Here is a 17,467-nt window from a genome sequence, read left to right as displayed (position 1 = left end):
GGACTTGGGATCCTTGAAGCAAGCCCAACTTGCACACCAAAGCGTGAAAAAGAGCAACAGACAATGATTTTGTGAACAAATCAGCAATTTGGTCTTTATTACAAACAAACACAGGATCAAGAAAATCATCCTTATAAGAATTACGAACGATATGACAATCGATGTCCAAATGTTTAGTGCGCTCGTGAAACACGGGATTGGCCATAATATGCAAAGTGGCTTGATTATCACAGTGAAAGGAAATAGGTGCATTAACAGAGATGCCAAAATCACGAAGGAGAAACGAAATCCACTTCAACTCACATACAGTATCAGCCATACTCCGATACTCGGCTTCAGCAGAGGAATGAGACATAGTGCACTGCTTTTTAGTTTTTCACGAGATAAGTGCAGGTCCAAGAAAAACGCAGAAACCAGAAAGGGACCTTCGCGAGTCAAGACACGCAGCCCAGTCGGCATTACAGAACGCCTGCAGTTGGAGGTTAGTTGAGGAAGGAAAGAACAGTCCCTTAGCACATGTACCTTTCAAATAACGAACCAGATGAATAGCGGCTTGCTAGTGAGAAGAACAAGGACGCTAAAGATACTGACTTAACTGTTGAACACCGAAGAAAATATCAGGTCGAGTGAAGCTGAGGTAAAGTAAACGGCCAACCAACGGCAATAAGCCTCTGGATCATCAAGGACACCTTCATAATCCAAACGCAGCTTAAACCCAGGCGAAAAGGGTGTAGCAACATACTTCGCGTCAAGCAATTCACAGTCAACCATAATATCCAAGATGTATTTGGGATTGAGTGAGAGCAAGACCAGACTCTGATCGTGCAATCTGCAGTCCCAAAAAATAGCATGCATAGCCCAAATCCTTGATGGTAAACAAGCCATCAAGATATGTCTTTACCTGCAAGATCAAACAGTCAGTGGGTGCCATAACTAACACATCATCGACATAGACCAAAAGCCCAACAAAATCAGATTCCAAACGTTTGAAGAATAAGCAATGATCTTGCTCGGATTAAATGAAACCATAAGCAACCAAGCCTCGAGTGAATTCCAAATTTCATTGACACGAGGCTTGTTTCAACCCGTACAATGAGCGCTTACGAAGACACACGTGCCCAGGCTCAACTTTGTACCCCTCAGGCACAATCATATATATCTCCTTGTCAAGATGCCCATGAAGAAAGGCATTATTAATGTCAATTTGGTGCAAGGGCCATTGAAATGCAACAGCAAGTGCGAGAAAGAGACGCATAGTCACAGCTTTTGCAACGGGGGAAAAACGTCAGAATAGTCCACCCCCTCCACTTGTGTGTACCCCTTAGCCACTAGCCTGGCCATGTAACGTTTGACAGAGCCATCATCCTTAAGCTTCACTTTGTACACCCACTTACACCCAATCGGACGTTTGCCAGAAGGCAAAGGCACCACCTCCCAGGTCTTATTAGTTTCAAGTGTTTGCAATTCTATAGACATGGCATCAACCCATTGTGGAACACTTGAAGCCTGCCTGTAGTCACGAGGTTCCTGCAAAAGAGATAGCAAAGCAACAAACGACAAGTATGCAGAACTGAAGGAGGTCACATTGAGGATAGAAGCATCAGTGGTTAGATGGCATACAAAATCAAAAAGCCACAAAGCTTGTTATGAGGACACAAGGACCTGCGGACTAAGGGAGCATATGGTGGAGGGGTGACATCATTTGATGGAGGATGAGGTGAAGAAGGAGTAGAGGAAAGGGAGGAAGTAGAAATAGCAGGAGCACCATGTGTGTCAGCATCTAGTAGAATAATAGGTACTGGAATACGAGGTGAGGGAGGAGAACAGAGAGCGAAAGGGAAGACATTTTCATGGAATTGAACATTCCTACACACAAATGTGGTATGAGTATCAAGATCATAGAGTTTATAGGTTTTTTGTCCAGGTGGATAACCCAGTAATACGCATTTGGAAGCTCTACTGTCAAATATGGATCAGTTAGAGTGAGGTTTGATAGGAAAACATAAACAACCGATAGTCCTAAGGTGTGAGTAAGAGGGGACTTTGTTATGTAAGATCTCGTAAGGCGATTTCCAACCTAGTATGGCAAAAGGAAATCTATTGATCAAAGACATGGCAGAAAGGATTGCATCACCCCAAAAACGACGACGCAATGCAGACTGAAACATGATGGACCTAGCAACATCAAGGAGGAACCTATGCTTGCGCTCTACAACTCCATTTTGCTGCAGAGTGTAGGCGCAACTACGTTGGTGTAAGATCCCAGAATCTTGAAGGAAAGCTTGGAATTGGATACTTAGAAATTCAGACCCATTGTCTGTACGAATACATCGTATGCGTTTGTTAAACTGAGTGAAAATGAGCTTATAGAAATTCTAAAATATCTCCAAAGTTTGGTTTTTGAACCGCATGAAAAACGTCCAAGTAGACCTACTAAAATCATCAACGGTTAAAAAATAGTGGCACCCATATGTAGTGGGCACCTTGTAAAGACCCCAAATATCCATGTGAATGAGAGCAAATATTGAAGTTCTATGAATGGAACTAGAATTAAAAGGAATTTGATGCATTTTTGCCATGGGACATATTTGACATGGTGCTTTGAGAAATTGTAATTGAGGTAGTGAAGTAATATGTTTCATTGAATTCTTGGATAAATGCCCAAGTCTTTGGTGCCAAATATCCCCATTATTTACACCAATGTCAGTACAAGAATTGAGTTTACAGTGATTGTCAAAAGCTACAGAGTTGTTTTGTCGTGATCAAGGGAAGGATTCAAGCACATATAAATTCTCTATTAAACTTCTTGTTGCCAAAGTTTTCTCAGTCCTCAGGTCCTGCATGATCAATGAGGGTTAAGAAACTGAAATTGAATGGGTAATAAAAGACACAACATTCGAACCCGAAAGCAAATTTATAAAGAATGTGGGGATATGAAGCAATTAAGAGGGCATGATTTCTGGTGAAATTTGAACTGAACCTATATATGAAACCGATTGTACGTGTCCGTTAGGTAGGTGAATGGATAAAGGTTGTGTGGGTTTAGTGAAAGAGTGAAAAACTTGAATATCTGCACAAATGTGGCTTGTCGCCCCACTATCAATAATCCATGAACTTGAAACTATAGAAACAGTGGCCATAGTGTTTCCTGCGAAATCGTCCAGTTGTGCAAAGTTCACCTTGATAGGATCCAAGGCATCTCTTCCTGCATTAGCTTCTTCATTTCACTTCTTACAAGTTCAGCAATGTTGTTAATTCCTTCTGGTCACATATTGTTCTGTTCATTCGAGTGTTGTAGCAAATCCTCGCCCTCTGCCTCCTGTTTTCTTCCTTTTATCCGTCATTTCCTTATACCAATCCGGCACTCCGTGGATCTTAAAGCAAGTTTCTTTGGAGTGTCCAGGTTTCTGGCAATGCTCACAGAGAAGTTGACGCTTATCAACCAGAGGTTTTCTCTTAAAATGTTGAGTCTTAACCTGAAATGCGGCTCCACTATTCATTTATATACTGCCTACATTCATTTGCATTTGTTTTTCCATATGAATGAGCATGGAGTAAGCTTTAGTTACTGAAGGTAGAGGCTCCAACAGTAAAATCTGGCTACGTGTTCGATCATAGATTGTGTTCAAACCAACTAAAAATTGTATTAACTGATTCGAAGCCATCATCTCAGTCATGGCTCTGTTAACTCCACAGGTGCAGCCTGTGCATATGCATCTTGGTGTCAGTGATAAACAAGCAAGTTCGTGCCACAGCCGTTTTAGCTTAGTGTAATACTCCGTAATAGACATGTTCCCCTTCCGTAACTTGTCCAATTTCTCGTTGTAGTTGGTAGATCATATGGCTTTTACTCTCCCCAAATCGTGCCTCTAATTCCAGCCATAGCTCTCGCGATGAGCTAAAATACATAAATGATTCAACCAACTCCTTTGACATGGAGTTCAATATCCAAGTTGTGACCATGGAATCGATGCGATTCCATCTCCTAAATTCATCGGTATTTCCAGGAGGTTGAGTGGCAGTTCCATCCACAAAGTCTAATTTCATTTTTGTCATCAAAGCTCGTCTTACAGCCCTGCTCCAGGTGAAATAATTGGCACCTATTACCAGCGCTGAAACCATAACTATGCCAGGGTGGTCCGAAGAGTGCAGCTGCATAAGCTCTTGCTCTGCTGCAACGTGTGTTGCTGCTGTGCTTCCATAGTCTGTGGTCGCCATGATTAAACACTAATTTGAATGTGAAGGTGAGAATGCTGCAGAGCCTTCGTTATGAAGGCTCTGATACCATGTTGGAACAGATAAACAAGATATTTTGTGCAAGAGAAGCCAGGGAATAAGCCATCGAATTGATATCAGTAAAATGAATGTTCTCATAAATGTTACACAGTACAAATGCAGTGCTTCTGGGTTTAAATAGGAAGAAAGCAAACAGAAAAACTAACTCAGCTAACTAATAAACTAACTCGTACACGTCAGCGCCACACTGCCAACAACTGACATGCCACATCACAATCACTTCAACAAATGTGTTTAAGAAAGAATATAGAAAGAAACGTTAATAGCAAAACTACACCTCTTCTTCCTCTGCTGCTCTGTTATGCTTCTACTGCTGCTAATCTGTGTCCCAGCTGCCATTGTCCACACCATTCTCAACACGATTTTATGCACCTTTTCGATTTCATCTATAGCTACTGATGACATGTTTAGCACGTCTTACTTTTCTATTTATATTTTTAAAATACCGAACGCCTGAAAAATTCAAAGGGTACATCCCTTTGTATCTATTTAAATTTCTATTTATTTTGCTTCCACTGCATTTTGACGCCCCAGGCCGTGTCAATCCCTTCATCCCTCACATATCATTTCAAAAGGTTGCTTTGGGCACAAAGCCATCCTTAACTTGAAAGTACAAGGGCAACCCTGGGACTTGCTTTTTGGAGGTTGTTACTAGAAGATCGAACGGTGACATCGGTATCTGTCTAAGGTTAACGCTGCATATCGCGACCAATAACTTTCCGGCCGATCACACCACCAAAACACATTGCCAACGGACACAATTGTTATTGATCTCATTGATGTTGTTGATGTGGGCTATGGAAGCAAGAATTTGCACAAGCAGTGTTCGAACTGACTGACGCCTATTATATATATACTCCATTCCATTGAGCAAATTGGCAACGAAAGACACACTAATCTGGCACTACAAGAGCAATAATTTGTTCACAGTTATGAGTGCGTACGGTTGGAAATGCAGCGCCTGATGCGGTGTAGTGTACAATATGGCACTACACCAGCAATAAACATTAACAGGCTTCTTCGTCCACATTAGCGGATGCCATTGCAGCTCCATTGCAATCTGAATGGACGTGCATTTGAAGAAGCCGGGTGCACCTACGGTGAGCAAATATATTTGCGAGCAAGTCACAACGACTTACCAACGCAGGAGCAACTCGCACGATGAATAGGGCCGGAACAGGAAGGTTGTGGTTTGTGTGCGGAGGTACAAAATCCCTTAGTTATGTGTTGTTGCAGTGTCAGTTTGCGCTACCGGTATTGGCACTGTCTCATTTACCGTGGACGATGTCTCTGTGATGGGATTTGAGATTCAACAGTGGCTCAGGGAAGTCTATACTAAGTTGCAAGGCTGTGACAGAGATGTTTCGTTGTGCTCTGCTGGGCTTTGTGGAGGAACAAAAATGAGATGGTTATGGAAGGGGAAGCAAGCACATTCCATTGGCAGTGGTAACAGTGGCGAATCTAGTATTTGAGGAATATTGTTTAGCGACACAAGCTCCAGGCGCAAACCAGTTAGAATATTGGGGGCATATGGACACATATTCCTGTATACACTGAGTTCACTGTTCCAATTTTCTTTCTTAGCAAAAGGACAAAACGAAACGCTCAAATAATCGCTCTTAAAATTCAAATTTTAACTTCATTCCGATTAATGATACAAAAATTCAAATTTAAGTTTAAAGGAAAAGCGAAGATTTCACTTTCAAATTGCCAAATTCCAGACTCGGAAAGAAAAATCCAACCACTATATAAAAGTTGTACTCATTTTCACCAAATGAATAATTATGTACACATTTTATGGCAGCCACAAAGTTCCGATTTTGGACCAATTTGACAACAGTATTATACCTCTCATGTCTTACGATAATTTTCGCTCTTTTTCTCCAAATTGTGCTGGTGAACAGGATTTTTACCTTGAAAAAAAAAATATGATAAGTCAAATTAACTGATAAAAGAACAAAAGCATATCACATCCTTCTTCAATTGTAACCTTGTCCAGCCCAGATTCCCATTCACAAATATAGAATACAGTATCCGGGAAAATGAGACCAGAAAATGTGACTTCAAAGTAAATTCTACATACTGCAGGGCTAAGAAGGATTTACACGAATAGGGTGGGCCTTAGATTAGAATTTACCAGGCGCCAGCTGACTGCTAAAAACTATCCAAACCATCAATGATGCAGTTGTGTGAATGGCCATACTTTTGCGGGTGCATATGGACAGGAATATGGGAGAAGTGAATAAAGCTGGAAATATGAACAAATATGGCCTTCACGGGGATGCACCTTCTCCAAGATCATTGCCCCCTACCTGACAATTTTTCCTAGGGATCAGAACTAAGGAAAAGATTTTTAGAATTCTTTGCCCTTCAATGATCATCGGGCAACTATTTGCCACATTGTCCCAGGGATGGCGTCATTTTTTCCTGCTGCATAATTTTTGCCATGAATTATCAGTTCTTGTACACCAAGGGCTTGTTCATATCCTCTACAAAACTCTTGCCAGGCGTTTACTTTCTACTTGCTTTTTACCAGGCTCAAAAGGAAATCTGTAAATATATGCTCATATTCTGGCATTTTCCCATATCCTGCAGGTTGCAACAAGCATGTAAGAACTAATTCTGTGTGCCCTTCACATTTCTAAAACCACAATACTGCTACAAAGAAGTTTGAATCAAACGATGACTTCACAGCCAGTTGCCCTTATATCTTTCCCAAGTGAACACATATAACTTGATAGAATAACTGGGGTATGGTACCTGGAAAATAGTTTATATCTATCACATAGTAATGGTCTCGAGTGCCGTGTTCACGAATTATATCCAAGTTGAACAGTCGGAGACCCTGCCATGAGGCCAACAAAACAATCATCAAGAACCAAGGGAACAAGGGCTTTCAACAACCAAAATAACTGAGTTGTTACTTGAAAAAAAAACAGTGAGAACTAAGCAACAAGGGCAACAGGAGTACCAGTCGTTGACGTAGTTCCCTGGCCAATCTCTCGAGTAATGGTCTTGGCGGGAGCTCTGCAGGAAGAAAATGAACCTGAAAGGTAAGTACCCCTCGGATTGTCCTTGCTCAAAAACATATCTCAAACCATAGCACATGCAGAAGTTAATTAAATAGCAAAAGTCCAGATTTACTTCAGTAGAATAACTCACCAGCAACACATGGATCCAAATCTGCTTCATCAGCAGATGCAGCAGCACAAGATACTCTAGGAAAGCGATAAACACCAGCATTCTTGGATAGTTCACGCTTGCTGACATCAGGCAAGGAGAAACGACGTACCACCTTAATTGCTTCCCCAACAATATATACTTTGAACAGCACACCACCTACAATTAGACAATCACAGGAAATGTAAAGATTGATGAGAAAGAGCGACCTAGTTTGACACATCCATCCATGCAAAACACTTAGGGAAGTATTAAACACCAGAAGAACAGTGACCTCATACCATGATTAATGAATTCCTGCAGCACAAGTGGGGGTTCAAGATTCTGGAGGGAGAACTCATCATAGGCAAGAGAGAGCTCATGTGACTTTGCAACCAATGGTTTTGCCACTAAAATAGGTATAAAATTAATTACAACAGTTAATATTCAAGTGTTGACAAAGCAGTACTAAATTTCCTGTCATCATGTAAAATTACATAAGTTGAATACAGCCAAGAAACAGTTAAATTTTCCAGTATACCATGATGCTTGTGAATTTAGTTCTTGTAAAAGTCACAACACACTCAACAACTGTAAGATTTGCTCATTTGTATCGAGTTGTAAACATATCATAGAGCCATACCAATGGGTAGCCTCAGCCCAGTCTTGTTCACTGCATCAGGGATAGATGATGGGTCTTTTTTGATAACCAATTGCTTAGGGACACCAACTTTACCTGCAAGCCAAAATTATATGAGATTTCTCATGGCTTTTTCAGAAGTAGAGTTAATAATTTCTTGTCATATTTATTATATTTCAACCAAGGACCAAGAGCTTGAAAATAAGCATCAAGCACGCACTTAAAATCCTACCGTCCACCTCAACCAAGAAGAAAAAGCTTCTTTAGCATGCAAAAAGAGCATACGTAACAAAGGCATATCCATCGAAGTTACCATGTGAGTCAGACAGATTCAGGTCAGCAACATCCTGAAGCATTGATTGACGGTTGTACACATGCTGTATGGCATCAGGAGGATCAAGAACTGTAACATTGGGATGCGTCTGTCGATAATCCTTCAAAAGAGGTGAAAAATGTAAAGGAGCCCTCAGAAATTTGCATATGAATTCATCAACTCAATTGGTATGCTTTTCATATTTCTGACCACTTGAAAGGAATGATGTTTTTCATTGGTAAGCATGAAAGGGGTAGGCCAAACTCCAACCACCTGAGACAGAAATTTAGCTCTAGACGCTAACATGTTCAATAAATTCTAGCAACAAGTGAATTAAATACCATGTAAGCAAACAAGAAGCAATTTGAAGGACAATGCCAAAGTCTAAAAAACATCAAAAAGTATAGCCCTCTCCTCAAAAGCTGATATTACAGTAGTGATGAACCCCAAAAAGAGAATCCCTGAAAACATAACCAGGAATCCTCTGTGAATACAAACTAGAAATCAGCTAAATAGTTGGTGGAAGGAGAACGCCCTCTTTGCTGGAATCTTTTATCAAGTTATAATTCATGACGAAGTGAGAGGAAAGCACTATGCAAATTATATCAAATGGGAATATATTTAACAATATGACTGCTGGTTGGCCATCAGTCACTGACGACACATGTCCAATCTAAGCCATCAATGTTATCATGTAATTGCCTAGGCAGCTAAAGTTGTCTTTCTACCCATAATCTCTAAATCACTTTACACTTTCTTGACCTAAATTCAAACACCGACCAAATGATGAAACCAACCTCCAGTATGTGCCGCCATTCTTTTCCAGATAACTGCAGGACAAGCAAAGAAGGTAAATGTATCGATTTAGTATCATCATGGCCCAAATAGTCCAGAAAGAGAATCATCGATTACCACATGGAGAAAGGTGGAAAAGGCACGTGAAAGCTCACCTTATGCAACACAATATCAAAAGGACCTTGATCTGAAAGGGGTTTACTATGGTCAATAGCAACAAATAGAATTCCCTTGTTCCTGCATTCGTGCACCAAAATACCATTAGCTACAAACAGTAGCAGGCAGTTGGGTACTATTAGTGATAACAGTGGCACAGGTAGTCAATTTTAAGAAAGGAGTTACTATGATGGAAATCATTTGCAGGTTAATGTCAATGGGTCATGGAATTTCCCTTTGCATTGCTTCAAAGTTATGGGCCAGGCATGCTACATTGCAATCTCCAAATAGTCAACTTTTAATTCAGTAGTTCAAGATTCATTGAAACATCCATGCGTTCAGAAGGGCATAACTGGTAAGACATTCCACATCTTAGCTATGCCACATAATTACAAGTAAAAGCCGCAACCTACTCATCCAGCACATGATCAAAATTTACACTAAGAATAGTTGAATTCAACAGTACATGGACTATGACAGCTAATGGCAACAGCTTAAATAATGATATTGCCAAAACCAACTGCTAGCATAAATCAAATTTTCACTCAAATCAAAAGAGGAAAAAGTTCCTGAGGAAGTATCATGAAAGTGACAATAATCATAGAATAACTATACAAATTTCTTTATCATTTTGAACACAAAGTCACCTTCACTAAAATCAAACTTCCTCTAGATTCAAAATAGCAAAACGGACAAACCAACCACTTGATGTAAGTGGCAAGGATCAGAAAATAACTGCTACTTAAATTTTGTTGTAATGTAAACAAAATTTGTTCTATGCCACACAAAAATCTTTCCGCAGGTTTGTCGCAACCAGATATCCTAATAAAGGACATTCAAATTAGATATTCATAAAGAGAGATCCAATTCACAAAAATCGAAAAGTCAAATCCCGAATCTCCTCATGCAGGCACAATTTATCCTCTAATAACCGATGATATTTAACATCAGAAAACGTAATAACCAAAAGGCAAAAAGAAAACGAACTGAACAATATCTGCTAATGTGAAAATAGGAGTAACAAAAGCATTTCTAATAGCCAACGATCCCAAAACACCTTCAACATATATGGAACACATATATGTATATACATATATATATATATATATATATTAATATCAAAACAGTGTATCTCAATCCTTCCCCAGAATAGTATTTACATTTAAGTTTTTTGTACAAATGCCGTCCGAATACGCTTCCAATATTACCCAGCAAAATGCACTCAGATTGTCTCCAAAATTTGTGAAATTGAAAATTTAAAAGAATAAATGTAATAAATTGAATCTATTACCTAGCTAATCCTTCAAGCTTGGGTTGTAAAAAGCTCTTGACCTTCTTGGAAGTAAGAGCATATCCCACCACCACCACCTTCATCGTCGACGGTGGCGAAAACCCTCCTCCCACCGCTGCCACCGTATATCTCCTCTGTGCCACCATTTTCTCTTCCTCCAGGTCTGCGTCTTTTCCCACCTCTTTTTCGTTTTCTCCTTCTTTAGTATACGCTATTTCTCCTCTCATTCTCATTGCCGGAGTCTATTTATACCTATACAAAATAATATGTGTACGTCCGTATAAATTTGCCCTTTTCAAACACTTTGACCCGCAATTCAATCACCTTTTTCCAACAAAGCAAAGAAAGTTGCTTCTTTTTCTTTGAATTTCTTAATATTTGCTTTCTTCTCGTTGATTTCTTGAATGGGCTTACACGAATTCTCCTCCGAATGTTTCGGGCATCAGGTTTTTCTGATATACCAATATAGGGCTGAAATTAGAGCGAAAAACGAAGATTTAGGGAAGAAGAGGATGGACTGTAGAGAAAAAGAAACAGAGGTTTTCTGTGTAGAGAGAGAGAGAGAGAGAGAGAGATACACGCGTAGAGAGGACGAGAAATGAGCTGTAGAACGAATGCTGGGTACTATAAAAGCTTTAAATGCAACGCGTGGAGCATATGAACCAACACCGTATATAGAGAGAGACGGAGAGACATATATATACATATATATATATACACACACAACTGTGTGTGTAGTATATATTTGTAGCTGGGCTCCTGGAAGAAGCAACTGTAGAACGCGCTGCCTTGACGTGGAAAATACTTGCCACCATTTACTTCATTATTTTAAACTAGTAAATCAAGCACACTATATGTATGTACAAAATTTTAAATTCAATTATATTTTTTTATTTAATTTAGTAAAAAAATGAAAAATAAAATAAAATAAATTAATAATCAAATCAGATAAAAATATTACTATATAATTTAATTAAACAACAATACATAGAATTACGCATGTGGTTAAATATAACAAATCTAATAATTTAATTAATCAATTATACCATTTTTATATCAAATGTGATGTTTACTTGAATATTAATATAACTAGCCAAAATCATAAAATAGCTAATAATATAATTTTATAAATTATTCACAACGAGATGGATTGCGCGCAAATGCGTGCAAGGCAACAATCCTAACAAAAAAATTCTTCTACACAATCAAATGTACTAGTATTGGATTGTTAAAAATAATTGTATACTTCTATGTATTTTTTACAACTGTACAAAAAAATATACATATTATATTTGTACACTTAATTATAATTTTTTATATTAATACAATTTTAATATTATAATTTTTTAAATTTTAATATATTAATTATACATTATTAAACAAAATTATATAATTAATTAACAAAATTTGATTACAAAAACAAAAAAACACTTGGAGTCGGTATTTGGAATACCGACTTGAAAACGGGATTCCAAATCCCGACTTGGGACTTTTTAAAAATAAAATAAAAATTAAGTGAGTCACGATTCAAAATCGCGACTCGTTATATTATTATTAATATATTTAAAAAAATTATATTAAATTTTCTTTTTTGTATTTTTTAAAATGCATTGTTTACCCCCCTGTGCTTTTTAAAATGAAGCAGTGTTTTAAAAAATATAGGAACGTAAATTGCTTCATTTTAAAAATTACAAAAGAATAAATTGCTATTATTTTTCATATAGTAGTAATTTGCTCATTTATAATATCAGAGATAGTAAATTGCATTAAACTCAAAGAATACGAAACTTATCAATATTCAATAAAATATAGTTCAAAATTAGAATCGAATGATCTCAAATTCTGTAAATTTAAAATTATCAAAAAGATTTAGAGAATTTATTATTAAAGATTCGAAATCAATAATTTCAAACCCTTCAATATAATTACAATCTTAAGGATAGTTTTTTTTTTTTTTCATAAATAGTATAGAGTAGTGAAACACTCGGTATGTATAATCAAATATATTTTATATAAAACTTAAAACATCAAATTTATTTTATATAAAACTTAGAACAATTTATATACTTTTATGTAATAAATATTTTTTGTTTATAAAATATTCTTAATTAACTATATAAAATGATTAAAATACTTTTAATGGCAAAGTTGGTGGAAGAAGAGCGAAAATTACATGTCTTTTCCGATGTAAAAGAGAGAAAAAAAAACAATATACAATGTAAAAGAAACCGAATAGAAAACAAATACAACATTAAACATATAATATTTATATATAAAAATATATATAAAAAAGATATGATTTGACAATGAAGAGTGATCTTTGTCTCCTGAATCCCAACATCAAACCTACACCACTTATTTTAAAATATTTTAAATTACCTCAAAACACAAATCCAAACATACTATCTATTTTCAACACACACTTACTTATCTCTAATTTTCTCTCTCTATTTCCAAAACACAAAACAAAACACTCAAAATACAAATCCAAACACTACGAAAGTTTCACCCAACATAGTTATTCTAACTCATGCCTATTAATTATAACTAATAGAAGGGGCATATTAAATTTATGTGCTTACATTTATCATATAATGCATTTAAAATATTTGTGTATTTTTATGTGACAAATATTTTCCTCATTAGATTATCTTTGATGTCTCTCCCTCTTCTGATATGTTGTTTACATTTAATTTATTATTTTTAATTTATTTGACTCCCTACTTCTCAATTATCTTTCAATAGTTATTTTATTTTATTTTTATTCATCTGTTTTTGTCACAATTTTTTTATAAATTTAGTATTAACTTATTATTTTATATATTTTTTATTAGATAGTAAAATTTTATGAATATTTTATTTTAAATGATATTTATAGAAGTTGCATACACATAAAGTGTACCTCAGATTACTAGTTATATATTAAGGAAGAACATCTTTTTAGTGTCTTTTTTATAAATTTTTATTTTACTTTTTTTTTATTTATTCATCTAACTTCCTACTGATCCTCCATTATCATTTCGTAGTCATTTGTTTATTTTTTTAATATTCATGCATCTTTTTTTTCCTCAACATTTTCTTATAAAATTAATATTAATTTATCATTCTATAAATAATTTATTATAAATAATATTATAAAATTTGCATAGATATAAAGTGTGCCACAAATAAATAATATAAAAATAATAATTAGAAAAAAAGTTCGCAAAGAGGAGAGAGAGAAAATCATATAAATTTGGAGGGTGAATAGCAATTTATCCCCCTGTGATATTAAAAATGAGCACATTACCCCCCTATGAAAAAATATAGCAATTTACCTCCCGATACTTTTTAAAATGAAGCAATTTACCTCCTTATATAGGGAGGTAGATTGCTTCATTTTAAAAATCACAGGGGGGTAAATTGTTGTATTTTAAAAAATATAGGGAGGTAAATCGCTATTTATTTTTTTACAAGGGGGTAATTTGCTCATTTGCGATATCACAAGGGGGTTGCTTGCATTTTTCCCTAAATTCGGAGAAAAGAAAAGAGGCCAAAAAATTCAATGATAATCTTTCTTTTTTATTTTGAGATGGAGTTAATTTTGATCAATAAATTGAAATGCAATTAAATTATTGCTCTATGTATTAAATAGTATTATTATATAATGTTTATAATTTTGCACGACAAATTTAGATTTATGATACACTTTATTTTTAGTAGCATTTTCAAGTTAAATTTTTGCTCTCCACAATTGTCGGGGACTTTGTATATCTCCATCCACGTCGTACGTCGTTCATGAAAGTGACACACACTATTTGCAGCAAAAATATCCGTATTTTGCCATCTTCACCATTGAAATTAGATTTAATCAAATAGACACTTGATTGTTTGTAAAGTTACAGGTAAATTCATAAGGGGTGTCAGTGTAATATTTTTCATCAAGTGTTTGTTTAAAATTAGGAAAAATGCGAGCAACTTTTTTGTGAAATCGCAAATGAGTAAATTATTCTTTTATGAAAAAATAAATATTAATTTACTTTCCTGTATTTTTTAAAATACAATAATTTACCTCCCTATGTTTTTTAAAATGAAGCAATATAACTCCCTATATAAGGAGGTAAATTACTTCATTGTTTAAAAAGTATAGGGGGGTAGATTGCTATTTTTTTTTTTTCATATGAGGTAAAATATTAATTTACTTCCCTGTATTTTTTAAAATACAACAATTTACCTCCCTATGCTTTTTAAAATGAAGCAATATAACTCCCTGTATAAGGAGGTAAATTACTTCATTGTTTAAAAAGTATAGGGGGTAGATTGCTATATTTTTTTTTCATATGAGGTAAAATATTAATTTACTTCCCTGTATTTTTTTAAATACAACAATTTACCTACCCATGTTTTTTAAAATGAAGCAATATAACTCCCTGTATAAGGAGGTAAATTACTTCATTGTTTAAAAAGTATAGGGGGTAGATTGCTATATTTTTTTTTTTATATGAGGGTAATATGCTCATTTTCAATATCAAGGGGGGATAAATTGCGATTCACCCATTTAAAATTTCACAATTGAATAGAAAATAGAGATTGTTTTTATATTATACATGGGAATAATTACACTTTCCATCACTGAAGTTTAGCATAATTACACGTAGGCTCCCTATAGTTTAAAAGTTACATTTAGTACTCTTATATTTTACTTTTGTCTAACAAATAAGTCGCCCTATTAGTCAAATTTACTGAATTTAATGATATTAACAAAAACAATCGGATAAAAATTCATATTTACTTTCAATTGATTTACTATTGATTTATTGCAGGTCAATTAAATCTTTTCTGTGACCAAATTACCCTTATACATCTTCTTACATCACTACATGTGATGAGAAATATTGTCAACATTATAAATGTAGTTTACTTATAAAAAATTTGTTTGACTTGTAATAAGTCAATTGAGGTTAAATATTGCTTTTCATTCGATTATTTTATTAATATTAATAAATTTAGTGAATTTTATCTAATAGAGGTTCCTATTTGTTAGATGAAAACAAACTTTAGAAATATTAAATATAATTTTTTAAATTAATGAAAATTTATATGTAATTAAATAAAAAAAATATAGTTATCTCTTACATTCAAATAAATAGTATCAAAGTTTGTCAGTGTATTTACTAACTAACTTTTTTTGTTGATTTTTCTACAGAAAAATATCTCATATTGTGTGTATGTGAAAAATATCACATTATATAACCCTTAAATATCATATGTGCACTGTATGTAACGTTTTTTCAATAAAAAACTTGGTTGAAAATAATTATAAATTCAAAAGTGCAAACTTTTATAAAATTGAGATGGTAAGTTGACACAGAAAAAGTTTAGATGCTGATGTGTAAAAACAGTTATAATTTGAATAGCAAAATATAATGAATCCATAAAAAAAAAAAAGATAAAATTAGTGATAAAATACCAACTAATTACTTTAAGGAATAAAAACTATTTTATCTCCCAAACTAATGCCGTTTTGTAGCTATTTAATGTTTTTTTTCAATTTTAATTTTTCATACTAACTAGACGAGTTTGCAAGTTATCATGTCTGACCAAATTTTACCAGAAAATAGTCAAATACAACACACATATGTAAGAATCTTCTTTGTTTCTAAAACACCACACACGGGTTTGTTAAATTTTACATTGAATTTCAAGTTTTAATTTAAGAATATAGTGTTTTTTTTCAAAAAACGAATCAAATTTTTGAGATTCTATGGTAGAAAATTACACATGTATTTGTGGCCTTTTATGGTGGAAAAATTGTACTGAAAAATGATTTGAGATAGTAACTTGTAAAACTCGCGTAGTGAGTATGACATATTGAAACAGAAATCGTTTGAATGTCAAAGTACAAAAACGAGTATAGTTCAGAGGACAAAATATTTTTTACCCTAATTTTAAATTAAAATTAAAATTATATATTAAGGACAATAAACTTAATATTCTCATTATATAATTAATTATGACAAAAATTATACATAATATTATCACCATATATAACTAGATACACATCAATAATTATTTGTTGTCGCAATTTCGTCACTCTATGTGTGTCACGAATTATCTGACAATTTTATGGATAATTTTCTATCATAATTTTGACTAATACCAACTTTTACAAAATAAAAGTTATTACTAAAAAACTATGAAATTTATTATTAAGACAAAACACAAGTTGTTGTCATTAAATATATAAAATGCCCTGATAACATTAAAGTTAGGAAAAAATATTATTTTAGTCCGTTAAGTATGCCTAAGTTTAATTTTAGTCCGATAACTATGTCCATTTTTTTTAGGTCCAGTAACTTACGAAATTGCTTACTTTTAGTCCTCTAGCAGATTTTAGGACAATTTTATCCCTTTGAATGCATATGAACTAAAACAGCCTTTCAAAAGTTACATAGGGGTAAAATTGTTCGAAAATCTGCCAGAGGACTAAAAGTAAGCAATTTCGTAAGTTACGGGACCGAAACAAAAATGAACATAGTTATCGGACTAAAATTAAAATTAGACATACATAACAGACTAAAATAATACTTTTCCCTTAAAGTTATCATTTGATGTTTTTGGTTGCTGAACTGATCTCTCTTTTGTAGTGTGTTCTAATTTTCTATCATCTCAATTTAGGTTTTGATTTCTTAGTATGTTATTGTGATGCTTCAATGTTTCATGTGGTGTCGTTTCACATAAATCTATGATTATGCTAATAAGCAGAGCATATTTTATTCGCAAATTTACATACTTAATATATTTATTTAATTGACTAAACTAGAAATAAGTAAATAAA

At 34.4% G+C, this 17,467-nt stretch overlaps 1 protein-coding gene across 2 annotated transcripts; it reads right to left on the bottom strand.

The window, feature by feature from the left end:
• Positions 1-6,242: 6,242 nt before the first annotated feature.
• LOC105179082 (inositol-tetrakisphosphate 1-kinase 3-like) lies at positions 6,243-11,325 on the bottom strand. Of its 2 annotated transcripts, XM_020691228.1 has the most exons (11): positions 10,651-11,325; positions 9,359-9,440; positions 9,206-9,238; positions 8,619-8,681; positions 8,409-8,529; positions 8,099-8,191; positions 7,758-7,865; positions 7,459-7,635; positions 7,268-7,323; positions 7,057-7,141; positions 6,243-6,885 (listed from the first exon to the last, which is right to left on the bottom strand). In XM_020691228.1, exons 1-11 carry the CDS (start codon positions 10,881-10,883, stop codon positions 6,815-6,817), a joined length of 1,122 nt encoding a protein of 373 aa, XP_020546887.1. In that variant the 5' UTR covers positions 10,884-11,325; the 3' UTR covers positions 6,243-6,814. The 2 variants fall into 2 exon arrangements, with proteins under 2 accessions (XP_020546887.1, XP_011100978.1); XM_011102676.2 differs by lacking the exon at positions 8,619-8,681 and having other exon boundaries at positions 10,651-11,324.
• Positions 11,326-17,467: the final 6,142 nt, after the last annotated feature.

This window comes from Sesamum indicum, unplaced genomic scaffold (genome assembly GCF_000512975.1).
Source record: "Sesamum indicum cultivar Zhongzhi No. 13 unplaced genomic scaffold, S_indicum_v1.0 scaffold00121, whole genome shotgun sequence".
NCBI lineage: Eukaryota > Viridiplantae > Streptophyta > Magnoliopsida > Lamiales > Pedaliaceae > Sesamum > Sesamum indicum.
This window is presented reverse-complemented; position numbering and strand designations above follow the sequence as displayed.